General features: G+C 43.5%; 1 protein-coding gene across 1 annotated transcript in view; it reads left to right on the top strand.

The window, feature by feature from the left end:
• The window catches only part of NCKIPSD (NCK interacting protein with SH3 domain), a 148,546-nt gene that overhangs the window by 74,325 nt on the left and 51,367 nt on the right, over nucleotides 1–22,854 (top strand). The window contains exons 2-4 of the mRNA XM_060239717.1: nucleotides 1,035–1,147; nucleotides 2,465–2,660; nucleotides 12,233–12,320. Coding sequence (XP_060095700.1) covers nucleotides 1,035–1,147; nucleotides 2,465–2,660; nucleotides 12,233–12,320 — 397 coding nt within the window. The remainder of the gene's footprint in view (nucleotides 1–1,034; nucleotides 1,148–2,464; nucleotides 2,661–12,232; nucleotides 12,321–22,854) is intronic.

The following is a 22,854-nucleotide window of genomic DNA, read 5'->3' as shown; positions in this document are numbered from 1 at the left end:
AAGCAAATAGCCTATGGAACTTGCTTCCATAATTGTTTAGCCCCTTTTACAACTGTCTGTGGGAACAGCTTGGTCAGACCAGTAGTCATCTAAGGATCAATGTATACCAACTGGATGACATGAGGAACTTCTGTGATGGCAAGTCTACATTGTTGGTAATAGAAGCTAGGAGCTGTTGGTGTTAAATGTATCTCACTGTAAACATATTACATATCTAATAGAAATGCATTTTAGTAAATTTGATATCTTGACTAAAATGTCTGATAGCCGTGTATGCTTACGGGGAGGACAACTGATATAGTAAAGGTAGAGGCTGAAATTTGGGTGATCCTCTTGCAGCAAAATAAACATGATAAAAGAGGAAAGTCCCGAAAGGAACAAGCAACTGGTATGAATTTTAGGTGTCAGGTTACCTGAATGTGTGTATATATGATTCTGGTGCCTAAGATTTGAGAATGTGTGGGGCCAGGCAGGGGATCTAGCCATTAAGCTATTTCAGAGGCAAACAAAAACAGCAAATGGAAGTAAACTTAGAATATTCAAAACTTGCAGTGAACATAGAAAAGTCACTGTAGCAATCTGAATGTGAAATTGATCTGAAGAACTGCGATGTGCCTCTGGAATTTTGCCATTGATCTTCATGTAATGAATTGCTGGGACTCCAGGGCCCTAGGATAGGTAAGTGGAGCTGTGATGTATCCACAACTGCTTCCAAACAAATGTTTTTCAATTCCACCTATAAATCTTGAACAGACAGAATCCATTTTGTATATTGCTTTTAAAAAGAAGAAAATCGTTTTCTTTTAAAAAAAGAAACTTTATCAAATAACTACACGAAATAGAATGGGGAAATTGATTTCTATTATAAATGTGTGCTGTGGTTATGAGAATACTAAACAATGCAAGAGTTTCAGGGAGTGTCTGTAAAAGAGAATTAAGATGGTTGTGGTTGCCAATTTCACATTGTCAGTATAAACTTTGATGGGAAGGTGAAAGTAAAGGGGTTTTAACATGTAGCATGTTTTATTCCTCAGGTGCTGGAACAAGATGTGGTTCTGCAGTCTATTGACAGAGCTATTGAGGCTATTCATAATGCAGCAATGAAGAATGGGGGAAAATACAACTTGGAGCAGAGGGATGTCCTCCAGTAAGTTAAGCTAGCAGCAAGAAAGAATTCTCAAGACAGTACGAAAATAGTAGCCTTAATTAAGACATATTATCTGAATACAAATGAGTTTTAAGGCATGCAGTTGCTGGTCAGGGGCTAAGCAGGTGTTATAACAGATCTGGAATTCTGTCTGTTGTCTCTCCCTTAGAATGCCTAATACAGTATATGATATTGTGGTTCCATGCATTTTCTTTCCCTTGCTTTACATGATGGGCTTGAAGGAATCCAGAGATCTTCAGTGCAGTACAGTTGAATCTTTCATTGTTTGTCATAAACACTGGACTCAAGAGATTAAAAATACATGGACAGCATCAGCGCCAGGTCTCTTGTAATGTTTCCTTTGGCTTTTAAAGATCCATTGTGCTTGTAAGACCAAAGAACTTAATCAGGAGGCTATACAATTCTTGAGAACTCCTGAGATAGCAACTGTAGATCTTGCATCAAAAAAACTCATAATTTAAATTCTGAAATGGAAGGGGTACATGGGGAGGGGGTGCCATGCCCCCACCACTGCCAGCAGAAACACTCAGCATCCATATATTTTAAATGATTCAGGATGTACAGGTTGGATCTTAGGTTTCCATCCTATATAATGTTGATGTGTGAGTTGTGGTTTCTCCATTCCCACTCACGAGGTGCCAATTTGGATCAGAACCACATCATATGTGGACAGTTGGCTTCAGCCTCCCCCCCCCCCATTTTTTTCTGACCTGAAAGGTTCTTGCAGGCAGAATTGTGGCCAGTTTGGTGCAGTGGTTAAGTGTGCAGACTCTTATCTAGTTAAATGCGCAGACTCTTATCTCCGCAGTTTGGTGCAGTGGTTAAGTGCACAGACTCTTATCTGGGAGAACCGGGTTTGATTCCCCACTCCTCCACTTGCAGCTGCTGGAATGGCCTTGTCTTTGAAAGGGCAGCTTCTGAGAGAGCCTCTTAGCCACACCTGCCTCACAGGGTGTTTGTTGTGGGGGAGGAAGATAAAGGAGATTGTGAGCCACTCTGGGTGGAGGGCGGAATATAAATCCAATGTTGTCCTCTTCTTCTCACACTGAAAAGATCCTTCCAGCCGAATTTCAGATAGATAGGAGAGTCCCAGTTTTAAAGTGTGGGATACTGAAGTTTTTCTCTTGTAGTTATGCTAAAATTGCAAGCCATTAAATTCTACTTCCTTTATTCAATGGATGTAGACTCATTCCCTCATTAATAGATCCTCATTAGCTGTGCAGAAGTTGGTTAGTGTGTGATTGCAGCTCAGAGACACACTTAAGCCCTGTTGCTCAATATGATTTTTATTGGTAGGAAGCTGATCCATCATCGGAAGGAAATTGTTTCCCGTAAAACTCATGCACCATCCACTCAAGGGATGACACCATCCTCCAGTGATCATCATCTAGATCTGGCGAGACAACCCAACGGTTTCTGTCGGACGGGATATGAGCGACACCACAGTTTGCCGAACACAGAGACCCAAGAGGAAGAAGGTGGCCTTTACCAGGTAGTATCTTGAGCATATTTAAGCTTTTATCATTCAAGGTCTCTTCTCTTCTGCATGTGCTGGTCACTCTGAAGTCTTGTCTTAAGGACAGAGATCCACATCCTACATTCAGTCTTTGCATGTAGTGGATGTTGATCTTACAGAATTAAATACATTGATCTATTTTTTAAAAATTGTTCAGAAACTTTGTATTCTCCCAGACACAATGGATTCTTTATGAGGCATAGAAGGAAAGAAAGAAATGTTACCTGCTGGCTCTCTGCTAGAATGTTCTGCTCCAAGAACAGAGGAGATGTGAGTAAGGCAATTTAAATCAAATGTCAGAGGTACACTGTTTCTACTTTCAATAATAAAAATAAAACCGTACACAATAATAAAATAAAAATTGTACACAAGATTAACCATTTCTCTAATCCATTATGGCAGTTCCTATGTTAACAATTGCGTTACAAAAGCCAGCTATCGGTATATAACAGGTAGCCTAAGGCACACCTAGCTGTAGTGTTTCATTAATAAAACTCCTCACAGAAGGAAGCCTGGTGCTTATGAAAGATAATAGGAAATGTTAGAATCCCAAGACAGTATTTTTTAAAGAGATGTGGTGCCTCAGTTCAGTTATAGGGGAAAATGAATTTGTAAAAGGACTGGTTGTTTTGTTGCCTCTTCTCCTGTCTTAGCTAAATATGCAAAAACAATCACTGTGACTTATGGCTCCTACATTTTATAGTTAATAAAAATACATATGATCTTAATACAGCTTCTGTATTAAGTTGCAATCAATTACAAGCATCTAGATGTAAGCCTGTTTCATAGTTGATCTTCCTCAGGAGTTATTCTTCGTAGATCTTCCTCAGAAGTTACCTTCCTAGAATTAACCATCGTCATTGTAACATGAGGGACACCGCATAGCTGAATGGAATTTTTGTATTATAAAGGAGCATATCATCTGTTATTTAGACTTACCTCTTATTTTACAATTCAACATTTACATAGGAAGCAAGCCAGTTCAATAGACTTTCCTTAATCAGGTACAAAGCCTTCTGTTCTAGCCAGAATGCTCTATGAACATACAGGCAATATACCCTTCTTAATAAAACCTACTTAAGAATAACTTCTGAGGAGATCAACTATAACATGGGCTTACACATAGATGCCTGTCTATTACTGCAACTTATTAAAGACACTGTTCTACAATACCACAAGGATGGGACTTTTCTAAATTTCTGATACAGGATCACATTATTAGTTGTGATATTTTTCTGTCATCTATGTAATACGTAAGAACCATGTGTATCTTTATTAGCTATAAAACATAGTAGCCATACATCTCAGTGATTGTTTTTGTGTTTTAACACTATGATCCCAGCTTGTGTTTCTCAGCTAAATATGCAGCAGAATATCTACTCCTTGCTAGAACTAGGATAATTATTCTGGTTGGTTATTCTCCAGTTTAAGACCAAATTTGCACTGTGTGTTTTTCTTGCTACTGATAAATTGAGGAAGGAAGTTCAGGAAATATGATCTCTAAGCAGAATTTTGTCTGCACTAAACATATTCTAAGGCTTTTGTGGTGCCTAAGCAGCTCTTTGCATTGATAAATGAAGTTCTGAAGAGGAAAGTAAGTCAATAGAATTATTAGCTCTGCAAGACATGGATAAAAAGGAAATATCTTCCTCCAGAAAGGATTCAGGATTTTGGGATTCAGAAGGAACTAGAAATGTCTGTTAAAGGAATGGAGTTTGTCACCTGCCATAACTTGTTTCTTGATTTGATTTACTCACATGTGCTCTCCAGGCAAATGAATTAATTAAATCTCCTTATTGAACGATTAGCAATGTCCACAAATGGATATCCTTCCTGTCTGTGTTGCCACTTGCCATCATGATTTTCTAGTGTTAGTAAAACTCCAGCAAAACTTAAGTGCCTTGACTAATGGGAAGATGAGCTCCCATATCCAGTTTGTGAAAAGTTTGCAGACAATCACTTATGACCATGCTCCTATTAGAATGTGTTCTATACTCTGCTAGTGGATGATAAACTACAATAACTGAAATAAGCTATTGGTATCTGTTGAACATCCAAGCTGACAATGCAAGTGATTTTGAGCCTGATTTAAAATTATTTTCTGACTTTAACCTTTTCTGGTCAGCATCATCACTGTTTATTGAATAAAGTTGCTGTCAGTCATTGACTACAAAGAAAAAAAATTCTGAGATGGGGTGGTGGGACAGATTAGCAAGCCAGTTTTTCACTCAGTGTTTTCAGTAATAAGGTAGCGGTCTCCCCGCTTCCCATGATGAAAGTATTTAACAGTAGGATAAGCATGATAACTGATATTAAACAGTATGGATCAGCATGTTCTTTCTGACTCTTCCATGTGGAATTAAAAGGGGGGGGGGATAAAAGAAAGGCCTCGAATGATCTGTGGCACAAGTTATAAAGGCCTGCTATTTCTTGTGAGGTAGACCTGGCCACAGATAAGTTGTGTGGTGCTGAAAAAAATGGGTGGCAGAATTGACTCCAAAGGCCAGATCTACCATCCATAGGAAATAATGTTTCTCTAAAGGGCCATTATTTTCTGTGGGTTGTAGATGTGGCCTCCAGTGATCTGGTCCACTGCCCATAAAAATGTCCACAATCATCCACGGGCTGGACCTACCTCTTGGTTGAGAGCCTGTTCCCATGCCACCCAGCCTATCTTCTGGCCAGTCATGGCCCCATTGCAGGTCCCGGGACTGTACTGCCCCCTCCCCCACTGTCAGCCCAAGGTCTGTGTCAGTCCCTTTAAGGCTGAGCCTGCCCTGCAGAACAGTGGAAGAATGGAGGTGTTACACAGCAGGGAGAGGGATGGGCCCTGCCACCACTCTGGTGTGGGACTGCATGGGAGGGCCCAGAGCACCCAACCACCCCACTATCTTTTTAACTGACCAAGGAGATGCAAGAACCCAAGCAGTTGAACAACAACAGTTTATTTACAGTGCTCAAACAATAAGTGGGTAATAAAAAAACTTTAGTTCCAACAGTGAAATATATAAACAGTAAAGGTAAACAAAAAGAAAAGCCTTAATGCAACTTGCTAAACATTCTCTGCTCTGTTACCAAACTTACCACCTCCTTAGGGTGAGGGAACTCTCTCCAGCTGCAGTCTTCTGTCCTGCAGCCTTTTCCAGAGAGACCAAACCTCCTTTCCAGTCCAAGCCTATGTATGCTTTCCTCTCAGGTCCCACCCCTCTTGGTCTAGTTTTCCCTCTGAAACTTCTTCACCCGATCAGAGGGACAGCGGGGATACTGAGAGATGTAGACCTCTGTAGCAAATCGTAAGCAGGCTTCTCTCTGCCCTCTAGGCTGTATTAGGCATCAGATCATGATGGGGGTGGGTGGGCCTAAACTGTGCCTGGGGGGTCCTTCTTTCACCAAGTGAAAAACCCTACCAGAAGCAGCTGTGGCCCATCTCAAAGATTGGAATGGTGCAAAGGCAGGTTCTTGCACAACAGATAAGACTAGGCATGGGGCTGGTTAAGGATATTTTCCTGTGGGCAGTAGAGCTGGTGAACCACTCTTTATTTACATTAAAAGGCAATTACTTCAAGTGAGATGAACCTGACCTCCCTGTTAAAAATACTGCTGTTTGAAGGTTAAAGGGCAGGTGCACTGCTAATCATCTGGGGAGCACTTCCTCCTCCCTAGCCACTCCTGCCTCCCTGGCAGGATTTCCAGTTCCAGGATCAGGGATCATTTTGTAGAAAAAGAGGTGCCAGAGCTCATTAGCACAACTCATTTGCATATGCCATACACCCCCTGACATCAGTGGAAGGTGTACTAAATTATATCAGCTCAGCATCTACCTTAAAATGCTTCTTGGATTTTAATTGTCATAATAAAACCTAACTCCCATCATACTTTTAAAATTACTTTATCCTGTGTGGTCACAATGGCATGATGAAAACTTCCATCGATCTGCTTTATATGTTTTAGTTATTTTCCTATTTTTTGAGGGGAAAATATTAGAAAGTTTGTCAGATCTTAAGAGTTCAGCAAAATTCTCACAGTTTGAACAATGGAGCCCAGAAACAAGTATTTCTGGGGGGAGGGGAATTTTAAGGAAGAAAGAGCACAATAAAAATTAGAGGTCCAGAGCTCTGCTCCTGCCTAAAATGAGGTCTGTCCAGCATTATTGGAATGGTAATACTGAAATCAGAAATCATGTCAAGGAGCAGCAGTGGTACTGGGTATTGCCAGTCCAGTGCTTGCAATATTTGGCATCTTATCAGGTCATTAGTATCCAGCTGCACATCCCTAATCGGGGAAAGCTTGGATGCTCCTATTTACAACTTTTAACCTGAAGCATTTAGTTCTCTGAGAGAATCAAGAATTGCCCTCCACCAGTACAAGAATATGACTGACAGTGTAGTCTTTGTTTTATGAAACCCATGGCAACAGAGTGGCATTGAGATAAATTTATTTTGCTGCTGTATTTCATCTTACAGGCTCCTTCTTATCTCATTGGCTCTTCTTTGGGATTTGGCAAACCCCAGCATGAAGCTAACCTGATTCTTCGCCTCTTCCCAGGCTGTGGTGGGTGTCCAAAGAATAGCTATAGGGAAAAAGTGTTTGAAAGATTCAGTAGCAAAAGAAACTCAAGCTAACTCCAAAAGTGAGAATGGAACAGCATGAGGGGAAGGAAGTATGATGTTCCTGGCCTTGTGTTTGCCTCATAATGTTAGTGTAAAGGCAGGAGGCTGTTACAGGGGGAGAACGCTAGGAGGGAAGGGTTAAGCTTCCCTCTCCCTCCTGTCTGTGCACTTGTGTTAACCTGGCAAACATGTGTTTGGGAAACACATTTACTGGTATGTATAAATATACCCTGAGATGGACTCCCAACCTTCGTCACAATATTGAGGAAATACTTTATCACCTCGAGAAGTGATGCTGTTAAAAATAACCCTTGTTTATGCAAAACTAAATGTCTTTGTCTTATCTGTAAGACTTTGTGCCTCACTTAAAAATGGATTGCCTAAGCAGTGCTTTTTGACAGCTACACAGATTTTAATCAGTAACTAAAGGATAAATAAGAGTCAAATCGAGACACTCTGTGGAAAATGGTACAATGGTATATTGGGAAATGGTATATTGAGAGCCCTGTCCTGAGCTGATTTCAGATGAAATTATACAGTAGTCTAGGAGAACTGCTTAATAATGATCAAGGGCAGCAGATCAGGCAGTTTTTAGAACCCACAAAGTTAGTTCATGGACATATTAAGCTGGCTTTAGTCAGGAGGCTTGCAGGCAGAATGGAAGGAGCACTTTGCCAGAAGTTTTGAAAGGCATCCTTTGTGCCCTTCTTCCCAGCTGTGAGATTTATTTGGACTGATCAAATATGATCAGTCCAAAATGATCATTTCTAAGTGAACAAGTATAGTGTTTATTTAGATCCTGTTGAATCCTGGTAAGCATCTCACCACTTTGGGGTAGCATTGGAATACTCTCAGAATAAAGACTGGATCCCAGGAGGCAGCTCTGGTTTCATTAGACACTTCTGTAGAAATGTTTGTGCTAGCTGTAATTATCTGACAGTTCTGTGCTAGGGATAAAAAGGATGATAGTGGAAGGCAGAGAGAAGGTTCAGGAAATAGAGGACACAACCTATCCATCATCAAGGCACCACGGTGCAGTGTGCAAGACACAGAATCTTAAGGACTCCAGTTTACATTGAAAAAAGTGACATGATTTCTGGGGAAAGTTTCAGATTGTGATAGCCAAATGCTAAACCTTTAGCAATTTCTAATTCCTTGTAACCACAAATATGATTTATTTTTTCTATAAAATACCTGGTAATATATAGCCAGAACATAGCTAAATAAATGGAAAGAATGTTTGCAATATTTTTTCATAACATATTGCAACTTTACTACTATAATATGCTAAATAGCTTCCTTAGTATGAGGAAAGGAAGAAGAATTTTGCAAATGTATTCATTGGTACTTAACAACTAGGCTTAACTTAGATATATCTAGTTGTATAATATATAATTATATATAATTATATCCTGAGATGGACTCCCAACCTTTGTCACAATACTGAGGAAATACTTTATCACCTTGAGAGCTTTGAATATCACCTTTGAACATCTTCCTTAAATTAACATCACTGCAGATTCTGTAAAAACAACTTTCTCTCTTATCAGCAAAGAACAATCCTGCAAATTTAACATCATCACCATCAAATCTGCATCCTTTACTAGTATAGATTCTACTGCCTGAGGCAGGGGTGACCAAACTTGCTTAAGGTAAGAGCCACATAGAATAACCATCAGATGTTTGTGAGCTGCAAGAAATGAACATCAGGTGTTTGATAGCCATGAGACAGGGAGGGAGGGAAGTGGAAAGAAAGCAACTTCAACTTTAAAATGCATTATCCAAGCAGCTTGGCCTGGAGAAGTGATTTAAAGAGACAAATGCATTCTCCAAGCCAGCTAACGGGGTGGTGGGGGCTTTGAGAGCCACACAATATGTGTGAAAGAGCCACATCTGGCTCCTGAGCCACAGTTTGGCCACCCCTGGCCTGAGGCCATCTTCATGTCTAATGTAATTGAGAGTTTGCATTGCTGCAATCTGTAAATGGAATGAAATATCTGCAAGTGACTTCAGCAGTGACTCTTAAGGGGAGGACATTCTACAGTTCGTGGGATATTGGGGGCAAATAGGCATTTGGGATTTTAGAATGCCCTTTCTCCCCACTTGTAATAGCTTCTGACAGCCAGTTGAAAAGAATTGTTTTATATTACTCACACTGCTGTGAACAAACAAATCCAAAATCCTATTTTTCTCCTCAGGTCCTTAGAGTGGTACATAGCAACTAGGAATCAAATGTGTTAATGAAGATGTCTGATGGTGATATGGCACAAGATCTCATTGGATATAAGCATGTTTGTCATAGGTGCTTATCATAAATATAGTGTCGTTGCTGGAATATTATTCTGACCTAATTTTGTTTTTATTTGCAGGGAGTGGTGTAGGGTTGGTTAGTGATTATATATTGAACATAAAGAACTGCTGGGTTTGAATATTCAGTTGACTTAATGCCCTTTTGCTTTATACCTAAAGGCTTGCTTATGGGCAGTCATTGATCAGGCTTTCATATATATATATATAAACCCTAATTGCAGTTGCAGCATGTGGGAAGGAAGAATCTTACTTTTCCCCATGCTGTTTTCCCAAAGAACCCCCCCCCCCATTTTTATTTGTCTTGCAAGGGAAGAAATTGGAGGATTTGATATAATGTTTCCCCATTTACTCCCTCCCACAGCACAGATCAGTTCTCTTTCCCACCCAATTGGTGGTAGCTTTTTTTTTAAAAGCAAGAATCTCTTGTGCTACCTGTAGTGTGGGACTTACATTTACAAATGAATTGCTCCAAAGTAAAAAGTGTTTTTGGTATTCTTGCCATGGTTTGTTCATGGTTTTAAGAGACAAGCACGTGACCAATTTGATTTGATTTATTAGATTTATATCCCGCCCTCCCCACCGGAGCAGGCTCAGGGTGGCTCACAGAGAATAGAATCACAATAACATTAGTTATATATTTAAAAATAATACAGTATTCAATAAAATAGTTAAAAACAATTTGGTGCTTAGATTGTTAATTTCCAATGGTGTTCAGTGCTCTTAAATGTCCTTTGTATTACAATGGCAGGAATTCAGTCAAAGGCTAGCGGGAATTATACTGTTTTGCAAGCCTTGCAGAACTGGGCGAGGTCTTGCAAGGCTCTGACCTCCTCCGGTAGTTGATTCCACCAATAGAGGGCAACGATTGAGAAGGCTCTCTCCCTGGTGATTTTTAGTCTTGCCTCCCTTGGCCCGGGGATCAATAGTAGATTTTGTGTTCCAGATCTGAGTACTCTCTGGGGAACATGTGGGGAGAGACGGTCCCTAAGGTAGGCAGGTCTTCAGCCATATAGGGCTTTATAGGTAATAACGAGCACTTTGTAGCGAATTTGGTACACTATTGGCAGCCAGTGCAGTTCCCACAGTCCCGGCTGTATGTGCTTCCACATGGAGAGCCCCAATAACAGCCTGGCTGCCTCATTCTGCACCAGCTGTAGTCTCCAGATTCGTGACAAGGGCAGCCCCATGTAGAGGGCGTTACAGTAGTCCAGCCTCAAGGTAACCATAGCATGGATCACTGTTGCCAGGTCGCTGCACCCGAGGAAGGGAACCAACTGTCTTACTCACCTAAGATGAAAAAAGGCAGATCTGGCAGTGGCTGCTATCTGGGCCTCCAATGACAGAGAAGGCTCCAGTAGCACTCCCATGAGGAACTCACAAGGGAGAGCAAAATCCCATTTACCCCCTCCCCTGATCCCTACTTCCTGAAATCTTGTTCACTGCTACTACTTATTCCTTTCTGCCACCTGCCACCTACTCTTCTTTTGCACCATTAATACTTTAATTTACCTGGCCCAGTGTCCTGCCTCTTCTTCCTACTGCCTGTTTCGCTTCTGCTGTCATGTTATTCCTACCCTCCTTCTACTGCCTGTCACGCCCTTTCCCCAACTCCTTCTGCCACTGCTTTTTCCCCTTCCTCACAGCTGTTCCTTACTTTAAAAAAAACCCACCACAGTTGCATGGGGTTGCTAGTCAGCCTTACAATGCGAACTCTGGTCTTGCAAGATCTTGGGGCATTTTTGAACTCACGGTGTGTATATAAATGCACAAATAGCTTCTCCGTTTCAGGTAATTAATCTTCAAAGTTGTTGTTTTTTTTACTTTTGGCATTCTAAGTTATCTTTCCCTTTTGGTTTGTGTGAATATTGTATTGCTGGCAAGTATTGCAGGCTCTCTGCTCCTAAACTATGGATTTTTGTTTGGGAAGCTAATGTCAGAGTTGTAAGGGTCTGTCTGGACTAGCCTGTGCCCATCCCCTTCACATATCACACTATGCAATCGTTATTACAAACCTGTTTATTCACATTGAAGTTGGATGCATGCTAGCTGTAGGGATCTTAGGTCTGTGGAAGCTTTTCCTGGCAAGTGTCTCTGCAGGGAATAAGCAGCATTGTAAGTGGCCTTGTCTAACCTAAGGTTTTTCCTGTCTAAGTAAAAATTGGTCTGAATGCATTAATGTGAAGAAAACCTCCATGCCTCTAATCTTTGTCGTTATCTCTTTGCGATGATAATTTGTTGCATGGATCACTCCAGATGCATTTAATATGCACATGGTTTGCTGCCTCTGTGGAGGAGCTAAAAGCAACATAAAGCGTACATGTTTGACAGGCCTGGGCAAATGCAAGTACAGTGCACAGCTGAACATAGCAATTAAACATGCTGCTTTTTCCTGTCATCAGGAGGGAGGAAAGCAACATATTCAGAGTTTCTTCCTTGTTTTTGTAAGAAGCTGATTATTATTAACATGGCTGGCCTCTCAAGGATTCTAAGGAGTGAGAGCAATAAGGATTCTAAGGAATAAAAGCAATACTGGAACAAAATGCTGCCTACATTGAAAATAACCTTTTTTCCCTGACAAATGTCTTTCTTGTTTGCTGCCTTTGATGGTTCTAAACTGTTTTCCTCTAGATCCCACCACAGTCACGCCGTTCAGCTCCTGTTACTCCCCCACCACCAGAGAAACGCAAGAATATCCAGACAGCTGCCTCTATTAAAAGTAAGGAAAAGAGTTTTGCAGGTGTGTGACATGAAAATAAGATGGCATAGTGGAAGTAATGTACTGGTTCAATGAACTCCTGGTTTATTACCCTCTGGGAATGGGGCTATGGCAGGGGTGGCCAACGGTAGTTCTCCAGATGTTTTTTGCCTACAACTCCCATCAGCCCCAGCCAGCATGGCCAATGGCTGGGGCTGATGGGAGTTGTAGGCAAAAAACATCTGGAGAGCTACCGTTGGCCACCCCTGTGGAATGCTAAATATTTGCAATTTTTACCTTCAGCCTTTAAAGTGTAGGTGTAGTCTTCAACACAGTGTTTCTCATTCTTCAGTCTGCAAAAATGCGTGCTGTTAGGGATAAATCTATCTGGAGTAGAACAGCCAGGTGTAAAGAGGGTGCTTAGCTGTCTCCTGACCAGGATGTGATAACTCCATATATCACCAGGGGGAGCCCACTAATAATGCAGTGATGGAAGTCTCAGTTAAGACTCAGTTTTCTGAGCACCAGCCCATCCTGCTCTTTGTTCAGATGTATGGAATTGGTATATTCTCAGGAAAGGTGCCAAGAGGGCAGATCAGCTACATGTGTTGGCAGTTTATGTGTTGACAAACTGGAAAAGAATTAGTGAAGCAAATAGAAATGAATAAATATACTGAGTTGTGTGGTTACAAAGCAATAACAAATAGCTGGTTGGGGCTTCTATACTAAAGGTCTACATGCTAAAACTGGATAGGGACTGAGCAGCTTCTGCATAGCAGAATAGGCAGCTCTTCACATGCATAAAAGTTGGTTCGTTTATGACTCCTGAAAGAGGAGGTTGCTGGTTAAGGGGATAGAGTAGCTAAAGCATGAGCTATTCACTGCACTTCATAGGACCTGGGAAACAATCCTTTTTGGATAATCTTTGTCAGAGCTGCTTTCTTTACAAAGGCCCAGTGCAGCCATAATGCCTGGCCATGATTTGTTGATATCCCAAATGAACCACAGGCTTGGTTCCCAAGTGAGCTCTTGCCCTTCAATGGAAGGTGCAGGAAGACGTCAGAAAGACCTGCCTATCATCTTTCAAGCAGAACGACTGGAGAGGTGAGGAATTTCTATTGCCATTGCAATCCTTATTGATGGTTCTGGTTTTCATGGTAATGCTTCACTGTGTTAAAGGCAGCTGTGACAGACTGCACTTTTAAAAGCTTAGAAGTGCTGTATAAACAGGTAAAGGAATGTGAAGGGTTAATTCCTCACAGAGCCAGAGAGCCTTGAGTTACAGGCTGCTTCAAGAAATCTGATTGGTTAGCACCAGCTGAGGAAAGAAAGGTTTCTGGATGCTGAGGAGAATTCATTTGGAATTCAGCCTTGACTGAGAACAGTTTAACATGGCTGGAAGAACTGGAGGAAGGTTGGAAAAGAAGAGTGGGTAGTTGTGCAAAGACTCCCTTTGATGCCAGGAAAATAGAGTAGATCTAATAGTGAGAGAAGAAATTTCCCTACCCAGTTAAAACCGGAAAATAGCTCTGAAGAGAGATCCCTGGTCTGGTGGTGTGAGAAACTGCCTTGTAAAACCTTAAGTCAGATAAAACTCAAGAAGAGCACTGGTGTGTTTAGAGAAAGGGTTTGGGTACTGGAATGAGTGTACCAGCCTTCTGGAAACCAAAAGAGTCAGTGAATGCTCAAAGTGTACTAGAGTGTCTGGGAAACACTGGAACAAATGCCTCTCATCTTAATGGTACTGAGTCACTGTTAAAAGCTTATGAAACTCTCAGCCTGAAAGATATGAAGCAAAGTCCATGCATATGCTGTTTTACTTCACAGATCTATATTGAGTTATCTCAGAAATTTTACCCCTGATTTCACCAGACCCGCTAGGTTGAATGAAATAATTTGTTAATTTTGCATTTCAAAATGCCTTGAGTCCCATTTAAGTTAAAGGGGACTCTTGATCCTTCCTTCAGGTTCCTGGACTGAGCTGACAGCCAAAATATCATACAGTAGCACGGTGGGACAGCCAGAGTTCTTCAGGAAGAAGAAAAAAGATATCTAGGGCAGCTCAGTCAAAAAGGGAAAGAAAACCAGAAGGAAAATCTTGCCTCTAAAGGAAGTGGACAGGGAGGTGTCATAGCAGCCTTTCAGTCATGTCCACAACACCTTTGCTAGCTCACCTGCCTGCACATGTGTGGATTAAATAAAACTAACATTTCAAAACAGTCCTTACAAGTAAATGTATATGAATCAGCCATTTTACTATTAAATGATCAAGCATTAATTGTATGTTTCTTAAACATTGTGAAAGCAACATCACCCCAGAGTTGGAAATGACTGGTGCTTGCACAGGGGACCTTTCCTTTTTTTCCTACATGTCATTTCCATTGCACTGATGAGACTTACTTCCAAATCAACATGCATAGGATTGGTCTGCAATTTTCATCTTATTTCAAGTAATTTTCATTGTATTTCAAATATTGTTCATAGCAGACTTTTGCAGTTAAAATTAGCACTTATCCCTTTCCTAATATAACCCTTGAACCAGTTTCACCAACCAAAGCCAGGATGTCTTGTAAAGGAAGTTTTAGAATAAATTACACCCAAAAAAGCATTTTTCATTTTTTTTTCTTATTAAGAGTTAATTGCAAATGTAAGGGAAAAAACTACTAACCTAAATTCCAAATGGCTCTGCCTGAAGGCATCTAAGGGAAGGCAAATAGAAGATGATAAGCATGCCTTACTAAGCATAGATTAAACAGGCATGTTAAGAGAATTACAGAATCTCACCTGGACATGAAAGATTATTCAAAAAGTCACTTTGCTATGTGTGAAACCAAACACAAAAACAAGGAGTAATACCTTTTATTAGGACCAACCCAGAATGCATTCTTGAAGGGCCAGCCTTCTGCTGAAGATTAGCTGAAGGGGGAGACTGACTATGGATAAGCCCTGGTCTCCTGTGACCAAATTAAGTTTTCCCAAAGTAACCAGAATGAGTTGTAATGTACAAGTTTGGTTAAGAAATAGTAACCACGGTTAGGTGTTATGTTTTCATAGGACCAAATAGGAGATTTGCATAGTTGCAGATAGCCTACTTCAGTCCACTGTGCATAGAAGAGACCAGCTGTTGAGAGTTTTCTAGTGTTTCCTTCATAAATACGCAGCCACTTTTGGAGCTCAGAGATACTGCTAGCTCTTGTGCCTTGAGTATAAAACACAAAAGAACGTTTAGGTACTTCACTAGCAGTTAAAAAACTCTTTAAGGAAGGCATGGGGATAGACTAGCAGGATCTATTCTCCTTTGGTGGGCTTTGTGAGACTGATGAGTGAAGTTAGAGACTGGTAAGGTAAATGAGTACTGTTTTTTTATTATACTATTCCTCCTTGTACAAAGAACATTATCAGAAAGCTCATTATGTCACTGTACAAACTTTATTTCCTAACTACAAAAAAGCTGGCAGAAAGGACCAGGGTATCTGTAGTACCCTCCGTTTTTGGAAGAGAAGCAATAGAATTCTGTAGAGATAAAGCTCAGTTAAAATCTTAAGCAAGAGAGCTTAGCAGAATACCAATAAGCTGAACTTACCTTAAGTATTAGATTTGTGCCGTTATCTTGGTTTCTTGACAGTTGAAAGGGGGAAGAAGGTAATGTGCAAGGTAAGCCGGGTTTCACAAGTTTTACTGAAGAGAATAAACTGAGTTTTCGAATATATTAGTTTTTGACACTAGACAGCAAACCTTTTCTGTTTCTACAAAACTGATAATTATAAGTTAACAATGGCAGCCATTCAAGGTTAAATTCTTTACCTTAATTGCAAAGCAGTACAATAATAGAGGGGAATATAAGAATGGGGTTCCAGTATTATTGGAAAGAAAAGAGTTATGATGAGTGGTTAAAGTCACTTCTCCTGGCCATAGAAAGATTTTCTGACTTTTAAAGGTTCTTTGCTGTATCCATGGTGTCTGGACACTTATGTTTACAGATCTTGGGTCCTTAGGAATACCTTAGAACACTTAATGCCAGGCTGAAATCTGCAGTCCACAGCACATTGAAAGTGTGATAAAGAACTGTTCCTAGCTATGTTCCTATTAAGTTGTAGAGAATTATTTTGTAGATGGAGGAGTACGCTTGTTTAAGAACATAAGAGAAGCCATGTTGGATCAGGCCAATGGCCCATCCAGTCCAACACTGTGGGCGTTTTTGCACAGAGCTTACCCCGGAGCGACGTCCCTCTTCACTGCGCAGCGTCTGCGCGGATTTCGCACCAACTGCTCCGCAGAACCAGGAAGAGCCGCCAAGTGCCAAGCCTTTTGCGTCGCAAATGTAAACCGCTAAAAACCAGTTTACGTTAGCAACGCAAAAGCCGTGGCTTTTCCTGGTTCTGCGGAACAGTTGGTGCGAGATCCGCACAGACGCTGCGCGGTGAAGAGGGACGTCGCTCCGGGGTAAGCTCTGTGCGAAAACGCCCTGTGTCACACAGTGGCCAAAAAAACCCCCAAGTGCCATCAGGAGGTTCACAAGTGGGGCTAGAAGCCCTTCCACTTTGCCACCCCCCCCCCAAGCACCAAGAATACAGAGCAACACTGCCCCAGACAATTCCAACAATATGCTGTGGCTAATCGCCACTGATGGACCTCTGCTCCATATTTTTATCCAATCCCCTCTTGAAGCTGGCTATGCTTGTAGCTGCCACCAAGTTCAAGTTCAAGTTTATTTATATCCCGCCCTTCCCACCGAAGTGGCTCAGGGCGGCTCACAACACATAAAAATCTAACATATTTGAATTTAAAACATCTTACACAGTTAAAACAGTAGAATAATAAAACATATAAAACATATAACGGCGGTCTATCAGTACTACACTCAGCTTCCAATGCCAGTTAATTATAATCCAGCCAGAAGAGGGCTGTCTTACAGGCCCTGCGGAACTGACCAAGGTCCCACAGGGCCCTCATCTCTTCCGGCAGTTGGTTCCACCAGAAAGGAGCCGTTATGGAGAAGGCCCTGTCCCTGGTGGATTGCAGGCAGGCCTCCTTTGGCCCGGGAATAACAAGCAGATTTTGAGATCCCGATCTCAGTACTCTCTGGGGAACATGTGGGGAGAGACGGTCCCTAAGGTAGGCTGGTCCTAGACCATATAGGGCTTTAAAGGTAATAACCAGCACCTTGTACCGAACTCGGTATATTATTGGCAGCCAGTGCAGAGTCCAGCGCCCTGGCCGAATGTGCTCCCATCTTGGGAGCCCCAATAACAACCGGGCCGCGGCATTCTGCACTAACTGCAACTTCCGGGTTTGGCACAAGGGCAGCCCCATGTAGAGGGCATTACAGTAGTCCAGCCTCGAGGTGACCGTTGCATGGATCACCATTGCTAAGTCGTCACGCTCCAGGAAAGGAGCCAGCTGCCTCGCCCGCCTAAGATGAAAAAATGCGGATTTAGCAGTGGCTGCTATCTGAGCCTCCATCGTTAAGGAAGGCTCTAATAGTACCCCCAAACTTCTGACCTTGTGCGCCGCTGTCAGTGGCGCACCGTCAAAAACTGGCAGGGGGATTTCCCCTCCCGGACCACAACGACCCAAGCAAAGGACCTCTGTTTCGCCAGATTTAGCCTCAGCCCGCCCAGCCTGAGCTACCTGGCCACGGCTTGTAACGCCCGGTCCAAGTTTTCCGGGATGCAGGCTGGCCGGCTGGCCATAAGCAGATAGAGCTGGGTGTCATCAGCGTACTGGTGACAACCCAGCCCATACCTTTGGGCAATCTGGGCAAGGGGGCACATATAGATGTTAAATAACATCGGAGAGAGAACCGCTCCCTGAGGCACTCCGCAATCAAGCGTGTGTCTCTGGGACAGCTCACCCCCAATCGCAACCCTTTGTCGCCGACCCTCAAGGAAAGAGGAAAGCCATTGTAAGGCCAACCCCTGAAACCCCACGTCAGCGAGGCGGCAGGTCAGTAGCTGATGGTCGACCGTGTCGAACGCTGCTGACAGGTCCAACAACATCAGCACCGCTGAGCTGCCCCGGTCCAGATGCCGTTGAAGGTCATCTACCAGGGCAACCAACACTGTCTCCACCCCATGGCCCGGGCAAAAGCCGGACTGAAGGGGATCAAGGACGGAAGCATCCTTCAGGAAACTCTGTAGCTGCATCGCCACTGCCCTTTCAATAAGTTTGCCCCAAAAGGGCAAGTTCAAAACCGGCCAGTAGTGTGCCAATTCGGCCGGGTCTAACGTTGTTTTTTTCAAGAGGGGGCGGACTACCACCTCTTTAAGCGGTGTTGGAAAGTGCCCCTCCCTCAGGGATCTATTTATGATATCCCGTACAGGATATCTAAGCTCCCTCTGGCAGGATTTAATCAGCCAGGAAGGGCATGGGTCCAAATTGCAAGTTGTTGGGCGTGCAGATAAGAGGATCCTGTCAACTTCCTCCAGGCTGAGAGCACTGAAACCATCCAGAACATGATCCGAAGACAGGCACGGTGCCTCGGGTTCACAAACTGTCTCTAACATGGCAGGGAGGTCGCGGCGGAGTGACACGATCTTATCCGTAAAAAAATTCGCAAAAGCCTCCCAGCCAATCTCCAATTTGTTAGAATTTGGTCTGCCTTGTGGCAGCGTTGTAAGATTCCAAATTATATTGAATAGTTGTGCCGGCCGCGAAATTGTGGACACAATCTTAGCCGCAAAGTATGTTTTCTTTGCGATTTTGACTGCCATCTCATAGGACTTCATAATCTATACGATGTTGGAGTCGCTTCGTCTCGAGTACGCCGCCATTGCCTCTCTAGTCGTCTGAGTCCCTGTTTTAATTGCCACAACTCTTGATTATACCAAGGTGTCGGCTTAAAACGCGGGCGCAGAGGACGCCTAGGTGTGATCTCATCGATGGCTCTGGAGAGCCTATCATTCCAAGACTCCACCAGATCATCCAAGGAATCGCCAGGGGGCCAGGGATCCTGTAGCGCCGTCAGGAACTGTTCCGGGTCCATCAGGCTCCGTGGGCGAGCTAAAATACGCTCTCCGCCTAAACAGGTTTGGGGTGGCACATCCACACGAGCCTTGAGGGCATAGTGATCTGACCATGGCACTGCTTTAGCAATAATATTGTTCACTAAAACTCCCGTCGCGAAGACCAAGTCTAACATGTGCCCTGCCTGATGGGTGAGCGTTGTAACAATTTGGGAGAGTCCCAGTGTCGCCATGGATGACACCAGGTCCATCGCCCAATTGGAGGCTGCGTCATCGGCATGAACATTGAAGTCACCCAAGACCAGAAGCCTTGGGCACTCCAACGCCCAGCCCGCCGCGGCCTCCATCAGGGATGATAAGGCGCCAGCCGGTGCATTAGGCGGACGGTACACCAGCCAGATCGCCAACCCCTCCCCAACGTCCCACATCAGACCGGCACATTCAATGCCCTTGATCTCGGGGACCGGGAGAGCCCGAAAGGAGTAAGCCTCTCATATGAATAGTGCCACTCCTCCCCCCCCCCCGCCCACTAGTCCACGACTGGTGAAAGACCGAGTATCCCGGGGGGGGCCATCTGGGTGAGAGCTACAGTCTCCCTATCACGCACCCAGTTCTCGGTCACGCTTGCCAGGTCCACGTCCTGCTCTAGCAGGAATTCCCGAAGGGTAGCGGTCTTATTATTGATGGACCTGGCATTACATAACACCAGTGACGGAGGCAAGTAATTTCGCCTGGTCCCACTACCTGTCACCGTCGGGATGGGACGTAGGCTGGAAGGTGGCCGAGCACTGTCATGTCTCAGCCTCCTTCCCTTATAATTCTGCCTGTTCCCCCCGTCATACCTTCCCCTCCCCAGGAGTACAGGAATCCCCAGGCCCGTCATTTCCTACTGGTGTCCACCACCAGCCCCTCAACTGGCAGAATATTTATACCTATTCGCTCTTCACTCTCCCAGCTCCAACCAATAAACTGCCAACTACCAGTAACTAATAGTTATTTAATTTAATCCCTCCCCCAATCAATCTCTAATTCATTAGCTAACAATAATTAAATTAATACTTCAGTTGGCTCCATAAATAAAAACCTTCCCCAACCAATAACCCATCTCTAATTAGTTTGCCATAAATAAATCTCCAATTAGCTAATCAATAAATATCATTTAAATAACCAATAAATAATTATCCAATTCTATTTAAAAATTTGGTAGTTAAAATCCGTTGGAATAAAAGGTAGGAGACTTAAAAAATAGGTAAAGTGCTGTTGCTTCCAAAGTGACGATAGCCTTAAAGTGCAGTGTTCTTCTTGTTGTTGTTATTAAAGTGCGTCAGTGTCCATAGAGTACAGATGAACTTGTTCTCATTCTTGGGCAATGTCTGTGTAAGTGCGCGTGTTCTCATGGGGGGGGGGGAAGGAGGGGCGAGGTCTTACTCAGAGGTGCAGTGTACTATTGTGCTATCTGGCAACCTGAGGCAGCCCTCACACAACACCGGGGGCCCAGGGAGGTGCTAGCCCCCCTGTGTCCCTCCAGCTGCGCGGTTACACCCCCAGGGACCCAGAATTGCCCAGTAGCCTGCTGATATCACCGTCTCCGCCGGCGTCCTCTGGTCACCTCACCACTGTTGATGTTCCCCAGCCTGTTCCAGCTCCCCCCTGTTCTTTATCTACAACCCCTAACTACAACGTCCGGGGGGGAGGGGGGGAGGAGTGGAGAAGAAGAGAGGAGGGGCCATCGTCCCACTGGTAGCCCAGCTACCTTGGTACTTCGCCTCGTCCCTCTCCCGCAGCTTCGCCAAACGCCATCGCTCAGCTCCTCCGGGCTTTGCTCACGCTCCAGCCTCAAACGCTCCCGCCTCATGCCACTCCACAATTCACAGTTCACTCCACAATGCACAGTCCATGCCCAACTCCCATTGCTCGCCTGGTCTCGTCTGCCACACTCCGGCCCCGACCGCCTCAGCGTCTAGCCCACGGCCCCCGACTGGCTCGCACTCCCAGGCCGTGCCGTCCTTCACCACCGCAGTGCTGGCCCCGCTGGTAAGCACTTTCTTGTCACTTTCCTCTTTGAATGAAGAGCCGGGCGAAGCTCTAAAATCGCCCTCGCCTTCTTTAGCTGCTAGTTAAACTGCATAGGTAGTTACAGAGGGTGTAGTTCGATATTATAGTTAAAAATTTGGTGTTACTCCAGGAGCTTCAACATCGGAGCTCCTTGCTCGCCGCCATCTTCCGCCGCCGCCACCACCTCCTGTGGCAGTGAATTCCACATGTTAATCACCCTTTGGGTGAAGAAGTACTTCCTTTTATCCATTCTAACCCGACTGCTTAGCAATTTAATTGAATGCCCATGAGTTCTTGTATTGTGAGAAAGGTAGAAAAGTACTTTTTTCTCTACCTTCTCTATCCCATGCATACTCTTGTAAACCTCTGTCATGTCACCCCTCAGTCAACGTTTCTCCAAGCTAAAGAGCCCCAAGCGTTTTAACTTTTCCTCATAGGGAAAGTGTTCCAACCCTTTAATCATTCTAGTTGCCCTTTTCTGGACTTTTTCCAGTGCTATAATATCTGTTTTGAGGTGCGGTGACCAGAATTGCACACAGTATTCCAAATGAGACCGCACCATCGATTTATACAGGGGCATTATGATACTGGCTGATTTGTTTTCAATTCCCTTCCTAATAATTCCCAGCATGACGTTGGCCTTTTTTATTGCAGTCGCACACTGTCTGGACATTTTCAGTGAATTATTTACCATGATCCCAAGATCTCTCTTGGTCAGTCTCCGCCAGTTCACACCCCCATCAACTTGTATTTATAATTAAGATTTTTGGCCCCAAGGTGCATTACTTTGCACTTGGTCACATTGAACCTCATTTGCCATGTTGATGCCCACTTGCCCAGCCTCGACAGATCCCTTTGGAGTGCCTCACAATCCTCTCTGGTTCTCACCACCCTGAACAATTTAGTGTCATCTACAAACTTAGCTACTTCTCTGCTTACTCCCAACTCCAAATCATTAATGAATAAGTTAAAGAGCATTGGACCCAGTACTGGGCCCTGCGGCACCGCACTGCTTCTTCCACTGCAAAGATTGCCCATTTATACTCACTCTCTGCTTCCTATTAATTAGCCAGTTTTTGATTCACAAGAGGACTTGTCCTTTTACTCCATGACTCCCGAGCTTACTAAGGAACCTTTGATGAGGAACTTTATCAAAAGCTTTCTGGAAGTTAAGGTAAACAACATCTATTGGGTCCCCTTTGTCCACATGTTTGTTCACCTCCTCAAAGAACTGTAACAGGTTAGGAAGGCAAGATCTTCCCTTACAGAACCCATGTCTTCCTCAATAACTTATGTTCATCAAGTGCCTAGTCATTCTGTCTTTGATAATGGTTTCAACCAACTTTCCTGGTAGAAACTGGCCTATAATTTCCTGGATCTCCTCTGGAACCCTTTTTAAAGGGGGGGGGGGTGACATTTGCTACCTCCAGTCCTCAGGAATGGAGGCAGATTTCAATGAAAGATTACATATTTTTGTCAGGAGATCCACAAGTTCACCTTTGAGTTCTTTCAGAACTCTTGGATGTATGCCATCC

This window comes from Heteronotia binoei, chromosome 5 (assembly GCF_032191835.1).
Source record: "Heteronotia binoei isolate CCM8104 ecotype False Entrance Well chromosome 5, APGP_CSIRO_Hbin_v1, whole genome shotgun sequence".
NCBI lineage: Eukaryota > Metazoa > Chordata > Lepidosauria > Squamata > Gekkonidae > Heteronotia > Heteronotia binoei.
Note: the sequence above shows the minus strand (reverse complement) of the source record. Positions and strands in the feature narration are given on the sequence as shown.